General features: G+C 45.1%; 1 protein-coding gene across 50 annotated transcripts in view; it reads left to right on the plus strand.

Annotated features, from left to right (window-relative positions):
- LOC120945819 overlaps positions 1-18,423 on the plus strand; it is a 162,958-nt gene that overhangs the window by 127,510 nt on the left and 17,025 nt on the right. For 32 of the 50 annotated variants that reach the window (XM_040360256.1, XM_040360257.1, XM_040360272.1 and 29 more), the window contains 10 exons: positions 771-800; positions 8,370-8,399; positions 11,547-11,579; positions 11,975-12,007; positions 12,334-12,366; positions 12,683-12,715; positions 12,980-13,012; positions 13,335-13,367; positions 13,644-13,676; positions 14,012-14,044. In XM_040360256.1, coding sequence (XP_040216190.1) covers positions 771-800; positions 8,370-8,399; positions 11,547-11,579; positions 11,975-12,007; positions 12,334-12,366; positions 12,683-12,715; positions 12,980-13,012; positions 13,335-13,367; positions 13,644-13,676; positions 14,012-14,044 — 324 coding nt within the window. The remainder of the gene's footprint in view (positions 1-770; positions 801-8,369; positions 8,400-11,546; positions 11,580-11,974; positions 12,008-12,333; positions 12,367-12,682; positions 12,716-12,979; positions 13,013-13,334; positions 13,368-13,643; positions 13,677-14,011; positions 14,045-18,423) is intronic. The other 18 variants (XM_040360269.1, XM_040360275.1, XM_040360271.1 and 15 more) reach the window with 17 other exon arrangements.

Below are 18,423 nucleotides of genomic sequence, written 5' to 3' on the forward strand. Positions count from 1 at the left end.
ATGGCCGGACATTGAGCGCCGACCATCTGAATAACATCGGCAGCGGCGAAAATAACATAGATTCGTGCAATGCATGAATCTATGTTATTTCACTCAGTGGCGGTGAGAGCCAGAGGGGGCGGCGCTCCAGCGCCCTCTATGGACGAACCGCCACTGCTGATGGTCCATCGTGCGTACACACCATCAGTTAAAAAAACGATCGTGCCAGAACGCAGTGACGTAAAACACTACAACGTGCTGAAAAAAACGAAGTTCAATGCTTCCAAGAATGCGTCGACTTGATTCTGAGCATGCGTGGGTTTTTAACCAATGCTTTTGCATACTAACGATCGTTTTTGACCTATCGGTTACCAGTCCATAGGTTAAATTTTAAAGCAAGTTCTCATGTTTTTAACCTAAGGTTAAATAACCTATGGGACCTACACACGATCGGTTTGGACTGATGAAAACGGTCCTTCAGACCGTTGTCCTCTGGCTATCCTATCGTGTGTACGAGGCCTTAAGGCATATTTTGACTGTGAATGTGAATGTTCATCAAACCACCCTGTTCTATTTACATAAACTTTCTCTTGGTGCCATGATTTGAGAGAGAAAGGTGCCATTTGTTCAGGTTGCATAGCTGAAGGTGTGTATTGTCAGATTGCCATGTTAGAGATGGTAAAACTGCATTTTATTTATTCATACTAAATTGGTACAATATACAAGCAGTTGTGTGGAATGTAATATGATAATCTTTTTTTTAATAAAAGCTTAATATTTGTATTTTGCAGGAATGGGTTTTGGTGGTAATTCTGGAGCTGGTAATATTTCGTTCTATGTTTATATATAACTCCAATTAGAAATCTATTGTAATTGATTGTATTTAAAGCTGAATTCCAAGTTGTATCAATGTATTAAATATAAAAATGCAGCTAGTGTAAGTACCTGAATTTGACTTGGTTTTAGCTGCTTGCAATCAGGGCCGGACTGGGAGTAAAAACCAGCCCTGGAAAACATTTCATACCAGCCCCATAGCATTATTATACCAGCCCAACATCATAACGTCATTATTTTCTTGTTCATATAAGAGAAAACCATACATTTTAAAGAAACATTTAAAGAGCGTATTATATAAAGATAAGACAGATATGAAAGCACATAGGGCTAGGGAGATTATATATATATATATATATATATTTATTACACAGTGGAACCTCAGATTACGAGCATAATCCGTTCCAGGAGAATGCTCGTAATCCAAAGTGCTCACATATCAGTGAGTTTCCCCATTGAAGTTAATGGAAACGAAAATAATTTGTTCCGCATTGACTTCAATTGCATGCAATACCGCATGTGGCCAGAGGTGGGGGGCGCCGGAGAGCATCGGAGACACTCGGAAATGTCACTTGCCATCCGTCCCCTGCCACCAGATTTAGTGTGTCACTTGCCACCCATCCCGTCACCAGATTCAGCGTGTCACTTGTCACTTTGACTGGGTGACAGCAGGGGGACTGGGCGACAGCAGGGGGACTGGCTGACAGCAAGGGGACTGGGCGACAGCAAGGGGACTGGGCGACAGCAAGGGGACTGGGCGACAGCAAGGGGACTGGGCGACAGCAAGGGGACTGGGCGACAGCAAGGGGACTGGGTTACAGAGGACTGGGAGACTGGGTGACAGAGAGCTGGGTGACAGGAGACTGGGTGACAGGAGACTGGGTGACAGAGAGCTGGGTGACAGGAGACTGGGTGACAGGAGACTGGGTGACAGAGAGCTGGGTGACAGAGAGCTGGGTGACAGGAGCCTGGGTGACAGGAGACTGGGTGACAGGAGACTGGGTGACAGAGAGCTGGGTGACAGGAGACTGGGTGACAGGAGACTGGGTGTCAGGAGACTGGGTGACAGGAGACTGGGTGACAGGAGACTGGGTGACAGGAGACTGGGTGACAGAGAGCTGGGTGACAGGAGACTGGGTGACAGAGAGCTGGGTGACAGAGAGCTGGGTGACAGAGAGCTGGGTGACAGAGAGCTGGGTGACAGAGAGCTGGGTGACAGGAGACTGGGTGACAGAGAGTTGGGTGACAGAGAGCTGGGTGTCAGGAGACTGGGTGACAGGAGACTGGGTGACAGAGAGCTGGGTGACAGAGGGCTGGGTGACAGAGAGCTGGGTGTCAGGAGACTGGGTGACAGGAGACTGGGTGACAGGAGACTGGGTGACAGAGAGCTGGGTGACAGGAGGCTGGGTGACAGAGAGCTGGGTGACAGAGAGCTGGGTGACAGAGAGCTGAGTGACAGGAGACTGGGTGACAGGAGACTGGGTGACAGGAGACTGGGTGACAGGAGACTGGGTGACAGAGCTGGGTGACAGAGAGCTGGGTGACAGGAGACTGGGTGACAGAGAGCTGGGTGACAGGAGACTGGGTGACAGAGAGCTGGGTGACAGGAGACTGGGTGACAGAGAGCTGGGTGACAGGAGACTGGGTGACAGAGAGCTGGGTGACAGGAGACTGGGTGACAGAGAGCTAGGTGACAGAGAGCTGGGTGACAGAGAGCTGGGTGACAGGAGACTGGGTGACAGGAGACTGGGTGACAGGAGACTGGGTGACAGAGAGCTGGGTGACAGAGCTGGGTGACAGAGAGCTGGGTGACAGGAGACTGGGTGACAGAAAGCTGGGTGACAGAGAGCTGGGTGACAGAGAGCTGGGTGACAGGAGACTGGGTGACAGAGAGCTGGGTGACAGGAGACTGGGTGACAGAGAGCTGGGTGACAGGAGACTGGGTGACAGAGAGCTGGGTGACAGGAGACTGGGTGACAGAGAGCTGGGTGACAGGAGACTGGGTGACAGAGAACTGGGTGACAGAGAACGGGGTGACAGGAGACTGGGTGACAGGAGACTGGGTGACAGGAGACTGGGTGACAGAGAGCTGGGTGACAGAGAGTTGGGTGACAGGAGACTGGGTGACAGGAGACTGGGTGACAGAGAGCTGGGTGACAGAGAGTTGGGTGACAGAGAGTTGGGTGACAGGAGACTGGGTGACAGGAGACTGGGTGACAGAGAGCTGGGTGACAGGAGACTGGGTGACAGAGAGCTGGGTGACAGAGAGCTGGGTGACAGGAGACTGGGTGACAGAGAGCTGGGTGACAGAGAGCTGGGTGACAGAGAGTTGGGTGACAGAGAGTTGGGTGACAGAGAGTTGGGTGACAGAGAGTTGGGTGACAGGAGACTGGGTGACAGAGAGCTGGGTGACAGGAGACTGGGTGACAGGAGACTGGGTGACAGAGAGCTGGGTGACAGAGAGTTGGGTGACAGAGAGTTGGGTGACAGGAGACTGGGTGACAGAGAGCTGGGTGACAGAGAGCTGGGTGACAGGGACTGGGTGACAGAGAGCTGGGTGACAGAGAGCTGGGTGACAGAGAGCTGGGTGACAGAGCTGGGTGACAGAGCTGGGTGACAGAGAGCTGGGTGACAGAGCTGGGTGACAGAGAGCTGGGTGACAGAAAGCTGGGTGACAGAAAGCTGGGTGACAGGGACTAGGTGACAGAGAGCTGGGTGACAGGGACTGGGTGACAGAGAGCTGGGTGACAGAGAGCTGGGTGACAGAGAGCTGGGTGACAGAGACTGGGTGACAGAGAGCTGGGTGACAGAGAGCTGGGTGACAGGGACTGGGTGACAGAGAGCTGGGTGACAGGGACTGGGTGACAGAGAGCTGGGTGACAGGGACTGGGTGACAGGGACCTGGGTGACAGAGAGCTGGGTGACAGGGACTGGGTGACAGAGAGCTGGGTGACAGGGACTGGGTAGAGAGAGAGCTAGGTGACAGAGATCTGGGTGACAGGGACTGGGTAGAGAGAGAGCTAGGTGACAGAGAGCTGGGTGACAAGGACTGGGTGACAGAGAGCTGGGTGACAGGGACTGGGTGACAGAGAGCTGGGTGACAGGGACCTGGGTGACAGAGAGCTGGGTGACAGAGAGCTGGGTGACAGAGAGCTGGGTGACAGGAGCTGGGTGACAGGGACCTGGGTGACAGAGAGCTGGGTGACAGGGACTGGGTGACAGAGAGCTGGGTGACAGGGACTGGGTGACAGAGAGCTGGGTGACAGGGACTGGGTGACAGGGACCTGGGTGACAGGGACCTGGGTGACAGGGACTGGGTGACAGAGAGCTGGGTGACAGAGAGCTGGGTGACAGGGACTGGGTAGAGAGAGAGCTAGGTGACAGAGAGCTGGGTGACAGGGACTGGGTAGAGAGAGAGCTAGGTGACAGAGAGCTGGGTGACAGGGACTGGGTGACAGAGAGCTGGGTGACAGAGAGCTGGGTGACAGAGAGCTGGGTAACAAGGACTGGGTGACAGAGAGCTGGGTGACAGGGACTGGGTGACAGGGACCTAGGTGACAGAGAGCTGGGTGACAGGGACTGGGTGACAGAGAGCTGGGTGACAGGGACTGGGTGACAGAGAGCTGGGTGACAGAGACTGGGTGACAGAGAGCTGGGTGACAGAGACTGGGTGACAGAGAGCTGGGTGACAGAGACTGGGTGACAGAGAGCTGGGTGACAGAGAGCTGGGTGACAGGGACCTAGGTGACAGAGAGCTGGGTGACAGGGACCTGGGTGACAGGGACCTAGGTGACAGAGAGCTGGGTGACAGGGACCTGGGTGACAGGGACCTAGGTGACAGAGAGCTGGGTGACAGGGACTGGGTGACAGGGACCTAGGTGACAGAGAGCTGGGTGACAGGGACCTGGGTGACAGAGATCTGGGTGACAGGGACCTAGGTGACAGGGACCTAGGTGACAGAGAGCTGGGTGACAGGGACTGGGTGACAGAGAGCTGGGTGACAGGGACTGGGTGACAGAGAGCTGGGTGACAGAGAGCTGGGTGACAGAGAGCTGGGTGACAGGGACCTGGGTGACAGAGAGCTGGGTGACAAGGACTGGGTGACAGGGACCTAGGTGACAGAGAGCTGGGTGACAGGGACCTGGGTGACAGGGACCTAGGTGACAGAGAGCTGGGTGACAGGGACCTGGGTGACAGAGAGCTGGGTGACAGAGAGCTGGGTGACAGAGAGCTGGGTGACAGGGACTGGGTGACAGGGACCTAGGTGACAGAGAGCTGGGTGACAGGGACCTGGGTGACAGAGAGCTGGGTGACAGAGAGCTGGGTGACAGAGAGCTGGGTGACAGGGACCTGGGTGACAGAGAGCTGGGTGACAGAGAGCTGGGTGACAGGAGACTGGGTGACAGAGAGCTGGGTGACAGGGACTGGGTGACAGAGAGCTGGGTGACAGGGACCTGGGTGACAGAGAGCTGGGTGACAGAGAGCTGGGTGACAGGAGACTGGGTGACAGAGAGCTGGGTGACAGGGACCTGGGTGACAGAGACCTGGGTGACAGGGACCTGGGTGACAGAGAGCTGGGTGACAGGGACCTGGGTGACAGAGAGCTGGGTGACAGGGACTGGGTGACAGAGAGCTGGGTGACAAGGACTGGGTGACAGAGAGCTGGGTGACAGAGAGCTGGGTGACAGGGACCTGGGTGACAGGGACCTGGGTGACAGAGAGCTGGGTGACAGGGACTGGGTGACAGAGAGCTGGATGACAGGGACTGGGTGACAGAGAGCTGGGTGACAGGGACCTGGGTGACAGGGACCTGGGTGACAGAGAGCTGGGTGACAGGGACTGGGTGACAGAGAGCTGGGTGACAGAGAGCTGGGTGACAAGGACTGGGTGACAGAGAGCTGGGTGACAGGGACCTGGGTGACAGAGAGCTGGGTGACAGGGACCTGGGTGACAGAGAGCTGGGTGACAGGGACTGGGTGACAGAGAGCTGGGTGACAGGGACTGGGTGACAGAGACTGGGTGACAGAGAGCTGGGTGACAGAGACTGGGTGACAGAGACTGGGTGACAGAGAGCTGGGTGACAGAGAGCTGGGTGACAGGGACCTGGGTGACAGGGACCTGGGTGACAGGGAGCTGGGTGACAGGGACTGGGTGACAGAGAGCTGGGTGACAGGGACTGGGTGACAGGGACCTAGGTGACAGAGAGCTGGGTGACAGGGACTGGGTGACAGAGAGCTGGATGACAGGGACTGGGTGACAGAGAGCTGGGTGACAGGGACCTGGGTGACAGGGACCTGGGTGACAGAGAGCTGGGTGACAGGGACTGGGTGACAGAGAGCTGGGTGACAGAGAGCTGGGTGACAAGGACTGGGTGACAGAGAGCTGGGTGACAGGGACCTGGGTGACAGAGAGCTGGGTGACAGGGACCTGGGTGACAGAGAGCTGGGTGACAGGGACTGGGTGACAGAGAGCTGGGTGACAGGGACTGGGTGACAGAGACTGGGTGACAGAGAGCTGGGTGACAGAGACTGGGTGACAGAGACTGGGTGACAGAGAGCTGGGTGACAGAGAGCTGGGTGACAGGGACCTGGGTGACAGGGACCTGGGTGACAGGGAGCTGGGTGACAGGGACTGGGTGACAGAGAGCTGGGTGACAGGGACTGGGTGACAGGGACCTAGGTGACAGAGAGCTGGGTGACAGGGACCTGGGTGACAGAGAGCTGGGTGACAGGGACTGGGTGACAGGGACCTAGGTGACAGAGAGCTGGGTGACAGGGACTGGGTGACAGGGACCTAGGTGACAGAGAGCTGGGTGACAGGGACTGGGTGACAGAGAGCTGGGTGACAGAGAGCTGGGTGACAGGGACCTGGGTGACAGAGAGCTGGGTGACAGGGACTGGGTGACAGAGAGCTGGGTGACAGGGACTGGGTGACAGAGAGCTGGGTGACAGGGACCTGGGTGACAGGGACCTAGGTGACAGAGAGCTGGGTGACAGGGACCTGGGTGACAGGGACCTAGGTGACAGAGAGCTGGGTGACAGGGACCTGGGTGACAGGGACCTAGGTGACAGAGAGCTGGGTGACAAGGACTGGGTGACAGGGACTGGGTGACAGAGAGCTGGGTGACAGAGACTGGGTGACAGAGAGCTGGGTGACAGGGACCTGGGTGACAGAGAGCTGGGTGACAGGGACTGGGTGACAGGGACCTAGGTGACAGGGACTGGGTGACAGGGACTGGGTAGAGAGAGCTGGGTGACAAGGACTGGGTGACAGGGACCTAGGTGACAGGGACTGGGTGACAGGGACTGGGTAGAGAGAGAGCTGGGTGACAGGGACTGGGTAGAGAGAGACTATACAGTGCAGATTACAATTTGCAGGGGCAGAAAAGGTGACAGAGAAAGGGGGGGTGCACCATGCAACCCCCCTCTCTCTGTGTCACCTTTGCTGCCCCTGCAAATTGCAATCTGGACTGTATAATCGCTCTCACCATTGCATGGAATCCCCCCCCCCTCCCCCTCTGCACCTACCTTTTCTTCCTTCTGCTCCAAGGCTGGCCGGCGCGATACACTTCTTCTCCTCTGCGGCTCTGCCTTCACACGTGGCTCTGCAGGAGAAACATAGTGGGCGGTGCTGGCGCCGCACGGGACGATGGGACGTTCGGTTCTCCTGCTCGGCTCCTCCCCTCCCTCAAACACATGATCGCTCCAGTCCAGTGTGCACACTTCACACAGCGCGGGAAGGAAAGTGCAGCGGCGAGCATGGCGGCCGCAACCCGCCGGCCCGCCGCTGCTCTTTATTAACATAATGTAATAGACATGACACTGGACTGGAGTGAAGGCAGCATAGGGCAGGCATGCGTATAATTGTAAAGTGCGGCCGCAATGGCGGCCGCGGCCCACAGCCACAGGCACAGCTGGTTAATTTGACTGTCAGCAGGCGGCCTACCGGGAATTTTCCCGCTATCCCGGTAGGCCAGTCCGGCCCTGCTTGCAATTCCCTAAAAGGCTTGGAGAGGAAGAGGTGGGACCTAAAGCCAATCAGGTGTACTATATATAAATACATTCACAAATGACCTCCTGATAGAAGGAGTGAGCAGAGAAGTGATATCATCAATGTGTTGCTATTTTTTCACAGTCCAATGAACAGGCTGGTGGTGATGAGAGGATACCATTGTATTTCTTAAAATGGGTAAAAAATCAAAAGGGTTTTACCCTAATGCATTCTATGCAGTATGATACAAAAAAACGTATTGTGCAGCACCCCTAAATATGTACCTGAGCCTGATCTCAATCCAGCGATGGATCGCTGGCTCCTGATTGGCTCAGATACAGCAGCAGGAGCCAGACACAGAAGATACACTTACACATCTTTCCAAAATAAGTGTTCTGTTTTAATTGATGCAATTGAAGGTTTTTATACACATTATTACGTACAGTAGGTAACACATTATTATTACAGCTGTACTTTTATGGTAACAAGGGGCGTAACATAGACAGGCTAATTATAATCAGGACTCGAAATAATGCAAATATGTAATGTACATTTGGATTTCACAGGTATGAATTGGAATGCAAAACAAGGAACAGGTAATATATAGTTTTATTTTTATGACTCATAAAATCTGCCATATAACTTTTAGTTCAAACAGGAACAGTTTTATATCAGGTAAAAAAAGGCTGAAAAAAATATGTATGCCAGCGCCAAGAAAGAAATCTGGAGCATCATCAAATCCATGGCATGTGTGCACGAGTACATGTTTGCATGAGAACTGCATTCTCCCAATGCAAGTCAAAAGGGATGCAAAATAAGTTTGATGCTGTTAAAGTGCTTGTAAACCCTTACATATTCCCAGTAAAGTGACTAGTTTTAGGTGATGCACAGAGATGAAACAAATTTTCTTACATATGTTGTACCTATTCATCTGCAGCCCTCTCTGATCCATAGCGTTCTAATACACACAAAAAAAATGTTTCCCCGGCTTCAGAAAGCAGGGGGCGGGGATCTGACATCACACACTTCTCCTTTAAGTTCTAAAAAAAACAGGAAATGTATAATATTAGTTGATAAACACTTGTCTGAAGCAAATATTGCCTAACTACAAGAAGCGCATAACCACAGCATACAAGACAATTTGGCAATAGCTTGTATGAGAACTGGAACTGTTTATTGAAAACTCACACAGAATTTATAGTATACCAGGTCAGATGAGCCTGATTCTAGTTCTAGTTGAGCAAAAATGGAAATTCTGCCACAGTGACCCCTGTGGTGGGATGACTGTTGCACAACATAACTGAACCAGAATTTGCAGCAGACTTTCAGAATGTTTGCAAAGAAATTTGATCTGGGGTCATGCAATGCGGACTTGCTGTAATTGTGGAACAAACTTGTGAAGGCTGGCAAGTCTAGCAATAGCTTAGCAAGTTATTTTCAAATTTGACACCTACAACCCTGGATACAAAATACTGTACAACACACGTTCTTATAGCACATAACATCCTACAATTGTTCCATAACAAAGTAATCACACGATTAATCTCATCTACAAGAGATGTTCAGGCATATAGAAGCAATAGGTGATTAAATTAACCCAATTAACACTGGGACTGCACCCCAGGAGGCATACAATGGGAGAGGCACACATTTGTGTATTCTGCCCACTAGACAAGTCATTAGAAGAGAAACATGCTTACAATAAACACATTAGAGCACAGGAGACCACCAGCACCCGGTGGCTTGCTGATTATATTAACATCTGCTATGAGTCTCTGAGTCTGAAACAATCATTGTTGGTAATGGGGCATCTAGGCCCTAAACATGGATCCCGGGCCTAAATTCCTAGAATCTGTGTGTTTTGGGGGGACATGAACTTGAATTAGAAACAAGACCACTCCAAGGGTCCCCCAGGCACACACCTCCCAAGGAGGAGTGTTTCCTTGAAAGCCAGGGCCCATAGTCAGTAGGCAAGAGGCTAGCCTGTAGTCCCCTACAAAAGTCTCTGTCTTGGGTGAGTCTGTCACAGAGTTTTTATTCCTACTGGTATTTTGCATTTCTTTTTGTATTGCTTCCAGGTCTGTGCTGTAATCCTGCATAAAACAGTTCCTGCACTTTGCCAATGTGCAGGAATTTCTACTTGCACATGGTGACTGGGCGTTTATCGCCCCCCTGAATTTTTTTACAGGGAGCCTGTAGTGTTTGAACCTGCTGGGTTCCTCTCACAGGTCTGCTCTTGTACAGGCTATTTGCATCATGGTGATGATGTAATTTCTACTTTTATAAAGTTTAGCATTCAGTTTTAAATCGGTATTAAACACAAAACTATTTTTTTTATATATTACAGCTTACCAATGAGCAGATGTTTCTGTTTTCTCCTAGTGATCTGACCAGTAGCACACCTCCAGTTTCATAGGGCCAGATTCACAGTGGAGATACGCCGTCGTATCTCTGTTTCAATCTATGCGACTGATTCATAGAATCAGTTACGCATAGATAGCCATAAGATCCGACAGGTGTAATTGTTTTACACTGTCGGATCTTAAGATGCAATACCGTGGCCGCCGCTGGGGGGAGTTTGTGTCGTAAACCAGCGTCGGGTATGCAAATTAGGAGTTACGGCGATTCCCGGCGTTTTTTCGCGTTCGCTACGTCGCCGCTAGTCTAGTTTCCCGTCGCAAAGTTAGTCGTTTTTTTTGGTGCCTTAACTTTACACAGCAATCGTATTGCTGTATAAAGTATGGCCGTCGTTCCCGCGTCGAAATTTAAAAATGAACGTCGTTTGCGTAAGCCGTCCGGGAATACGGAATTACGCTACGCGCGCCGCCGTTCGAAAAAATTACGTAATGGCGCGCAATGCACGGCGGGAGTTCGGAAACGGAGCATGCGCGGTAGGTCCGGCGCGGGAGCGCGCCTAATTTAAATGGCACACGCCCAATTAAATTGGCCCGCCTTGCGCCGGAGGCCGGCGGCGTAGGTTTTCATCGCAAGTGCTTGGTGAATCAGGCACTTGCGATGAAAAATTGCGGCGGTGTAACGTATCTACGATATGTTACGCCGCCGCTGCCCTACGTGAATCTGGCCCATAGTGCCCCACTGGATGAAGGAGCATGGAAGACACAGCAGCACTATTAGTCTGGGGGGTGGGTAGTGTTAAATATACTAGCAGATTTAAAAACTCATTGAAGCCAAACTGCTGCTAAAAAATTTTTTTCCTTTTGGGATAAAGATTTTACAGCACCCTTGTCGGTGTTAAAATGGTTTGTCTCATCCCTGTAAACTGATACATCTGGAGAAGAGCTTGTTCTGACAAAAAATAACAGACTTACTGGCCAGATCACCAGGTGAAAATAAAGAAAGACTAAAAAAGGAAACTAATGCAATCCTCATATCTAAGAATTGGTAAGCTGCAATATAATAAATGTTTGCTTTTAGGTCTAATATGGCTTTAAGGTCTAAGTGCTTATAGTGGGTTATATACAAAACGTATGTGGTTTAGGCAGTAATTTATATCACATTGCCTTTTGAAGTACATTGAAGAATCCTGTGAATTGATAGTATCGGCATGTGAGACCTAACAATTGTTCTGAAACTCAACATTTGTAAAAACTAAAGTGACAGTTACTGTCATAATAATTATAAAAAAAGGATAGTTTTATCTAACATTCATTGTAGTATTGTGTATCATCCTGTAGAAAATTAACTTTCTAAATTTGCTTTATGTTTTTTCACAATCCAAACAGGAAATAAACAGCAAATGGGACAAATACAAACAGGTAATAAATGTATGACATCTGTATGTATAAAAATATGTGTATTTAGTAAAATAACCTACCGGTAATGTTATAAAATTAAAAGCTTTATTTGCAATACATTTACAACTATCATTTTATAAAAAGAATACCTTTCCTAAATTTGCTTCAAGGCTTTATTTTCAAAATTCCAACAAGAACAAAAAAGGGGAATGGGATATCCACCAGCAGCTAATGCTTTTAGACCTTTGTAAATAGCAAATACTCCAACGATAAATGTAAAAATAAAGTAAATAAATGCAAAATAGCATAATGTTCTAAAAAGTATACCTTCATCTACAATTAATTTACAACTATGGTTTCATAGAAAATAACCTTTATAAATTAGCTTAATTGTATTATTTTTACAATCTCAACAGGAAACAAACAGGGAATGGGACTTCCACCAGCCGGTATTTTTTTTTATACTTTAAAAACAGTAAAACCGCATATGGTGAAATAGAATAACATTAACATTATCCAAGTATAGCATTATCAGTCAATTTCACATTATCATCTTGTAGGAAATAGAATTTCAAAATTTGCATTATGTTTTTTGGAACTTTGTAAACAAATACTCTAAAGATAAATGTAAAAATAAATAATGCAAATAAAATGTAAACCAACCTAATGTTATAAAAAAAATATACCTTCATCTATAATTAATATACAACTATAATTTCATATAAAATAACCTTTCTAAGTTAGTTTAATTGTTTTGTTTTCACAATCTCAACAGGAAACAAACAGGGAATGGGACTTCCACCAGCAGGTAATGACTATTTATAGTTTATAAACCGTAAAATAGTAAAACCAAATATCGTGAAATACAATAGCATTATCCAAGTATTGCATTATCAGTCAATTTCAGATTATCATTTTGTAGAACATAGAATTTCTAAATTTGCATTATGTTTTTTAGACCTTTGTAAATAACGAATACTCTAAAGATAAATGCAAAAATATAATAACATAAATAAATGTAAAATAACCTAATAAAAATTACACCTTCATCCACAATTAATTTACAACTATGATTTCATAGAAAATAACATTTCTAAATTGTTTTATTTTCACAATCTTAACAGGAAACAAACAGGGAATGGGACTTCCATCAGGAGGTAATGACATTATATACTTTATAAACTGTAAACACTGTATATATTAGTGAAATAGCATAACATTATCCAAAGTATAGCATTATCAGTCAATTTCAGATTTCATTTTGTAAAAAATAGAATTTCTAAATTTGCATTGTGTTTTTTAGACCTTTCTAATCAACAATTACTCTAAAGATAAATGTAAATATATGCCAAATAACCTAATGTTATAAAAAAAAAACTTTCTAAGTTAGTTTAATTGTTTTGTTTTCACAATCTCAACAGGAAACAAACAGGGAATGGGACTTCCACCAGCAGGTAATGACTATTTATAGTTTATAAACCGTAAAATAGTCAAACCAAATATCGCAAAATACAAAAGCATTATCCAAGTATAGCATTATCAGTCCATTTCAGATTATCATTTTGTAGAACATAGAATTTCTAAATTTGCATTATGTTTTTTAGACCTTTGTAAATAACGAATACTCTAAAGATAAATGCAAAAATATAATAACGTAAATAAATGTAAAATAACCTAATAAAAATTACACCTTCATCCACAATTAATTTACAACTATGATTTCATAGAAAATAACCTAAATTCGTTTTAACTGTTTCATTTTCACAATCTCAAAAGGAAACAAATGGGAAATTGGATTTCCACCTGCAGGTAATGACTTATATACTTTATAAACTGTAAAACAGTAAACACTTTATATAGTGAAATAGCGTAACATTATTCAATTTCTAAATTTGCATTATGTTTTTAGACCTTTGTAAACAACAAACAAACAAAGTACAAATAAATGAAGTTATAAATGTAAAACAACTATAATGTTATAAAAACTATACCTTCATCTACAATTAATTTACAACTATAATTTCATAGAAAATAATCTTTCTAAATTTGTTAAATTTTAAAGTTTTATTTTCACAATCTTAACAGGAAACAAACAGGGAATGGGACTTCCATCAGGAGGTAATGACATTATATACTTTATAAAATGTAAAACAGTAAAACACTGTATATATTAGTGAAATATCATAAAATTATCCAAAGTATAGAATTATCAGTCAATTTCAGATTTCATTTTGCAAAAAATTGAATTTCTAAATTTGCATTGTGTTTTTTAGACCTTTGTAATCAACAATTACTCTAAAGATAAATGTAAAAATGAATAATGTAAATAAATGTCAAATAACCTAATGTTATAAAAAAAACTTCATCTACAATTAATTTACAACTATGATTTCATAGAAAATAACCTTTCTAAATTAGTTTAATTGTTTGTTTTATTTTTACAATCTCAACAGGAAATAAACAGGGAATGGGACTTCCATCAGGAGGTAATGACTTTTTATACTTTATAAACGATAAAACAGTAAACACTTTATATAGTTGAAATTGCACAAAATGTTCCAATTATAGCATTATAAGTCAACTTTATATTATCATTTTGTAGAAAATAGAATTGCTAGATTTTCATTAAACGTGTATGTTAGGGGTATGGAGGTAAAATTCAAGGCCGAGGTCCAAATCTCAACAATATTTATGGTCAAGTTTAATAAAATATGCTCATCAGAGTGCCCCTTATTTTATATTAAGGGACACTCTGATGGGCATATTTTATATTAAGAGGCATGTTGATGGGCACATTTTGTTATGCCCAACAGTGTGCCCCATAACATACAATGTACCCAGAAGGTCAACATCTTCTGGTAAGCTGACATCCATATATTGAGCACTTTGGGTAATATCATAGTCGGTGAAGGTGGCCCTTTCATCTCCAGGATTGGAAGATTTCCCCAAAGAGTTTATATAGAGTTTACCACCTTGAACTTTCATTCACTCACATGTGTAATAATTTGTAATTTCGGGCTACTAAGGACAATTGATTTTTAATATTGTTTATTTACGGTTGATCACTTAGACCTGTGTGCGCATATTTGCCTTTTTGAATATTGGTGATCGAATGCTAGTAGGTCTCCTATTTTATTGTTTTGCATGTCAATCACTTTCACATAGTGATATTTTCTATGATCACTGCGATGCTGCACCAAACACCTCTTGTATCATTCATCACCACTGATATGTTCAGAGTTGGCCATAGAAATAATAGGATGTATAGATGTAAGCTGATTAAGATGGAAGCATTGCCTAATACCCAGCTCCACCCAAAACTATTTATTTTTGTTGGAAAGGGGTTGAGCACCAAGATATTTCAGAAGAAATTAGCAAGTAAAGCCTACAGAATTTTGTTGCGACAGGTTTCCTTTAGGGTAAGAATGCCTATCGATTTCAGAAGAGGTTAGCAAAAAATGTTCACATATTTTCTTTAGGGGTAGAACACCTAGGGGTTTCAGAAGAGGTTAGCAAGGAATGCCTACATATTTTTGTTATGACAAGTTTTCTTTAACCTACTTTTGAGGAACTGTATTGTGTATTTCAGCATCTTCTATTGTTTGGCTTTCCCCTTGAGAGGACACTAGAGGGTGCCCAACACTGAAGACTGAAATGTCTAGTTATATGTTATATTTTAGGAGCTTTAAAAGTACACTTGTCAGAGGGAAAATATTAGAGCATATTACCACTACAATTTTTGCTTATTACAGGTCACTGAATTTCAGTTGATATACTGAATTTAAAGTGATATGTTTGATTTTGTGACAAAACCATAGAAACGTGATGTGCAGCACGTAGCTCTTTGTAATAGCTGAGTGCTGCATATGAGAAAATAAAAGCCAGCTTGAGTGTGAGGCCTCGTACACACGACCGAGAAACTCGACGGGCGAAACACATCGTTTTCCTCGTCGAGTTCCTTGTTAGGCTTGTCGAGGAACTCGACAAGCTTGCTTTGCGTACACACAGTCAAGCCAAAATCTCCTCGTTCTCAAACGCAGTGACATACAACACATACAACGGCTAAACTCTTGGGGCTGCTTTTGCTAATTTCATGTGTTTGTGTGTTAAATAAAAGTATGGTAAGAGACGATTTGCACTTTTCAGTCTGTTACAGCTTTAAAAATGTGTTATCTCCATTACAAATGCTACTTTTACTCCCGTCTCATACTTTAATCTGAGCAAGCGCGGGTTTCTTAGCATACAGACGTCCGAGTTTCTCGTCGAAAACCAGCCCGTCGAGGATCTCGGCGAGCCAAATCAGACTCCCGTCGAGGAAATAGAGAACTTGCTCTCTTTTTGACTCGACGAGGTTCTCGACAGTTTCCTCGACGAAAATGTACACACGACCGGTTTCCTCGGCAAAAAAATATCTCCCAGCAAGGTTCTTGCTGTTTTTTGCAGAGAAACTCGGTCGTGTGTACGAGGCCTGATTGTACAATAACAGTGCAAACTCCTTTACAGTGAACCTGTTCTTTGACACGCACAGTAAAGCAACAGGTTAATGAAAATTTATAATAAGCCCAAAATTAACATTTTAATATATTGCAGTTTGCCAATTGTTAAATGTAGTGGCTGCATTTTTTTTTTGTCATTCCTTTTTTTCTTTATTTTTTATATGGTGACCTTCCTGTCTTTGGTGTTTCCACTCACTGGAGTGACAATGGAGGTACCTTTGGACAGCCGAATTGTCAATAGTCTGTAAAGAGGGTAGGGTTACAAACACTAGTAGATTTAGATGGACTTGACTAACAAATGAAAGCCAAACTCCAGCTAACACCTTAAAGCGGAGGTTCACACAAAAAGTGAACCTCCGCTTTTTGGATCCCTTCCCCCCTCCGGTGTCACATTTGTCACCTTTCAGGGGGAGGGGGGTGCAGATACCTGTCCGCAAGGCTTCACTGCCTGGTTTCCTCACCGAGGATGGTGACGAAAGCAGCCGAGGACCGAGCGATTGCTCAGCCTCATCTGCTGACATCGCAGGCGCGCTGGACAGGTAAGTGTCCATTTTTTAAAAGTCAGCAGCTGCAGTATTTGTAGCTGCTAGCTTTAAAAAAAAAACTGGTGGACCTCCGCTTTAGAGTGCAGTTTCAGCCTGTAAAAAATAAAAATAGAAGTCAGCAGCTACAAATACTGTAGCTGCTGACTTTTAATATAAGGACTCTTACCTGTCCAGGGATCCTGCGATGTCAGCACCCCAAGCCGATTCCTCCATCGGCTGTGGACACAGGCGCTGGCATTGCAAGTAAAGGAAACCAGTAGTGAAGCCTTCAGGCATGCATGAGTCGCACTGTGCATGCACGAGTTGCCCTGCACTTTCTGAATGGTCTCATCGTCTTCTGGGACACACACAGGTCCCAGAAGGCTGCGGAAGTTTGGAGGATGGGCCGGACATGACGTAGATCACAGTGCGGCGATCTTACAAGGAAGTGCCCCCCAAAATGTGACAAATATGGAAGTGGAGGGGGGAGGGTGCGAACAAGTGGAGCTTCCCCTTTTGGGGGGGGCAATGCTTTAAGCAGTTAGAGTATTTATTTTTATTTTCAGAAAAAGGATTTACATAAATAAATACATAAAAAAGCTGGACATTGTAAGCACCTCTATCAGTGTCAGTGGTTTGTCAGTGGTTTGTCGCAACAATTTTGCTAGACAACTTGGTCTGTTAAAGGAAGTTGAAAAACAAACTTACTGGTAGAGTAACAATAAAAGGGAAAATACGTCTAAAAAATAAAACTAATGCAGCTACCACTTCTAATAATTGGTAAGCTACAATATATTAACCAAATCCTGCCCAGCCCATAGACAAATAACGCCCGGGCGGGAAATTTACTGTTCCAGGTGGACATGTTATGACATACTCTCAAAACACGCCTCGTGTGCACCCCATGGACGTTCTAATGACCGAGCAGCCGCTACGGTACCATGTGATCACTGTGACTAATCACATCAGATTACATGACAGTTGTACACAATCGATGGCTTTCACTCATGCCATCCATTGCGTAATATTGTGTTGATCTCTGTGATTGGTTATAGTGATTGCATTGTAGAAATAGGGCCAATCACAGCCCATCTGTACCATGTAACTGTGGCCAGTCACACAATAGTAAACAACCACAACCACAATAGTAAACACTGAATGAATCGATTTCATTCAGTAAAAATGGTGGCTTATAGCTGTGAAATTCACTGATATAAGCAATCATAATGTGTAAAAAAAAATCGTGATCACTTCCCAAGATTAGTACAATGTTACTATGGTAAAAGTGTATTGCTCTGGTCACAGTGTGTTAAAAAAAAATCGTAAAAAAGGAAAAAAAAATCAATAAAAATGTCAAATGTTATTTTTTTTTTGCTTGTTTTATTTAAATACGGTCACCAGTCAGTGTCCCTGATCACCTCCGCGCCAGTTATAAGGTGACACTTAATTTTCCCCAAAATTTTACCAAATACTTGCAACTTCAAAAAACTTGCCATGCCTCTTACTAAATACATTGGACTGTCTTCCAAAAAAGGATAATTTGGGGGATTTTTGTACTGTCCTGGTGTTTTTGGGCCTCAAGAAATTAGATATATATATACCATAATTTGTAGACAATAACTTTCCTACAGGCTAAATAATAAACACTGATTTGGGTTATTTTCACCACGGAAGTGTAGCAGAATACAGTTTGGCCTAAATTCATGAAGCAAGAGTATTTATTTGCAAAAAATCTATGACAGAAACAAAGAAAAATGTTTGAGTTTTCTTTTTTTAACATGTTTGGTCTTTTTTCATTTATTTAGCAAAAAATCTAAAACCAAGTGCTGATTAAATATCACCAAA

Source organism: Rana temporaria, chromosome 7, assembly GCF_905171775.1.
Source record: "Rana temporaria chromosome 7, aRanTem1.1, whole genome shotgun sequence".
Taxonomy (NCBI): domain Eukaryota; kingdom Metazoa; phylum Chordata; class Amphibia; order Anura; family Ranidae; genus Rana; species Rana temporaria.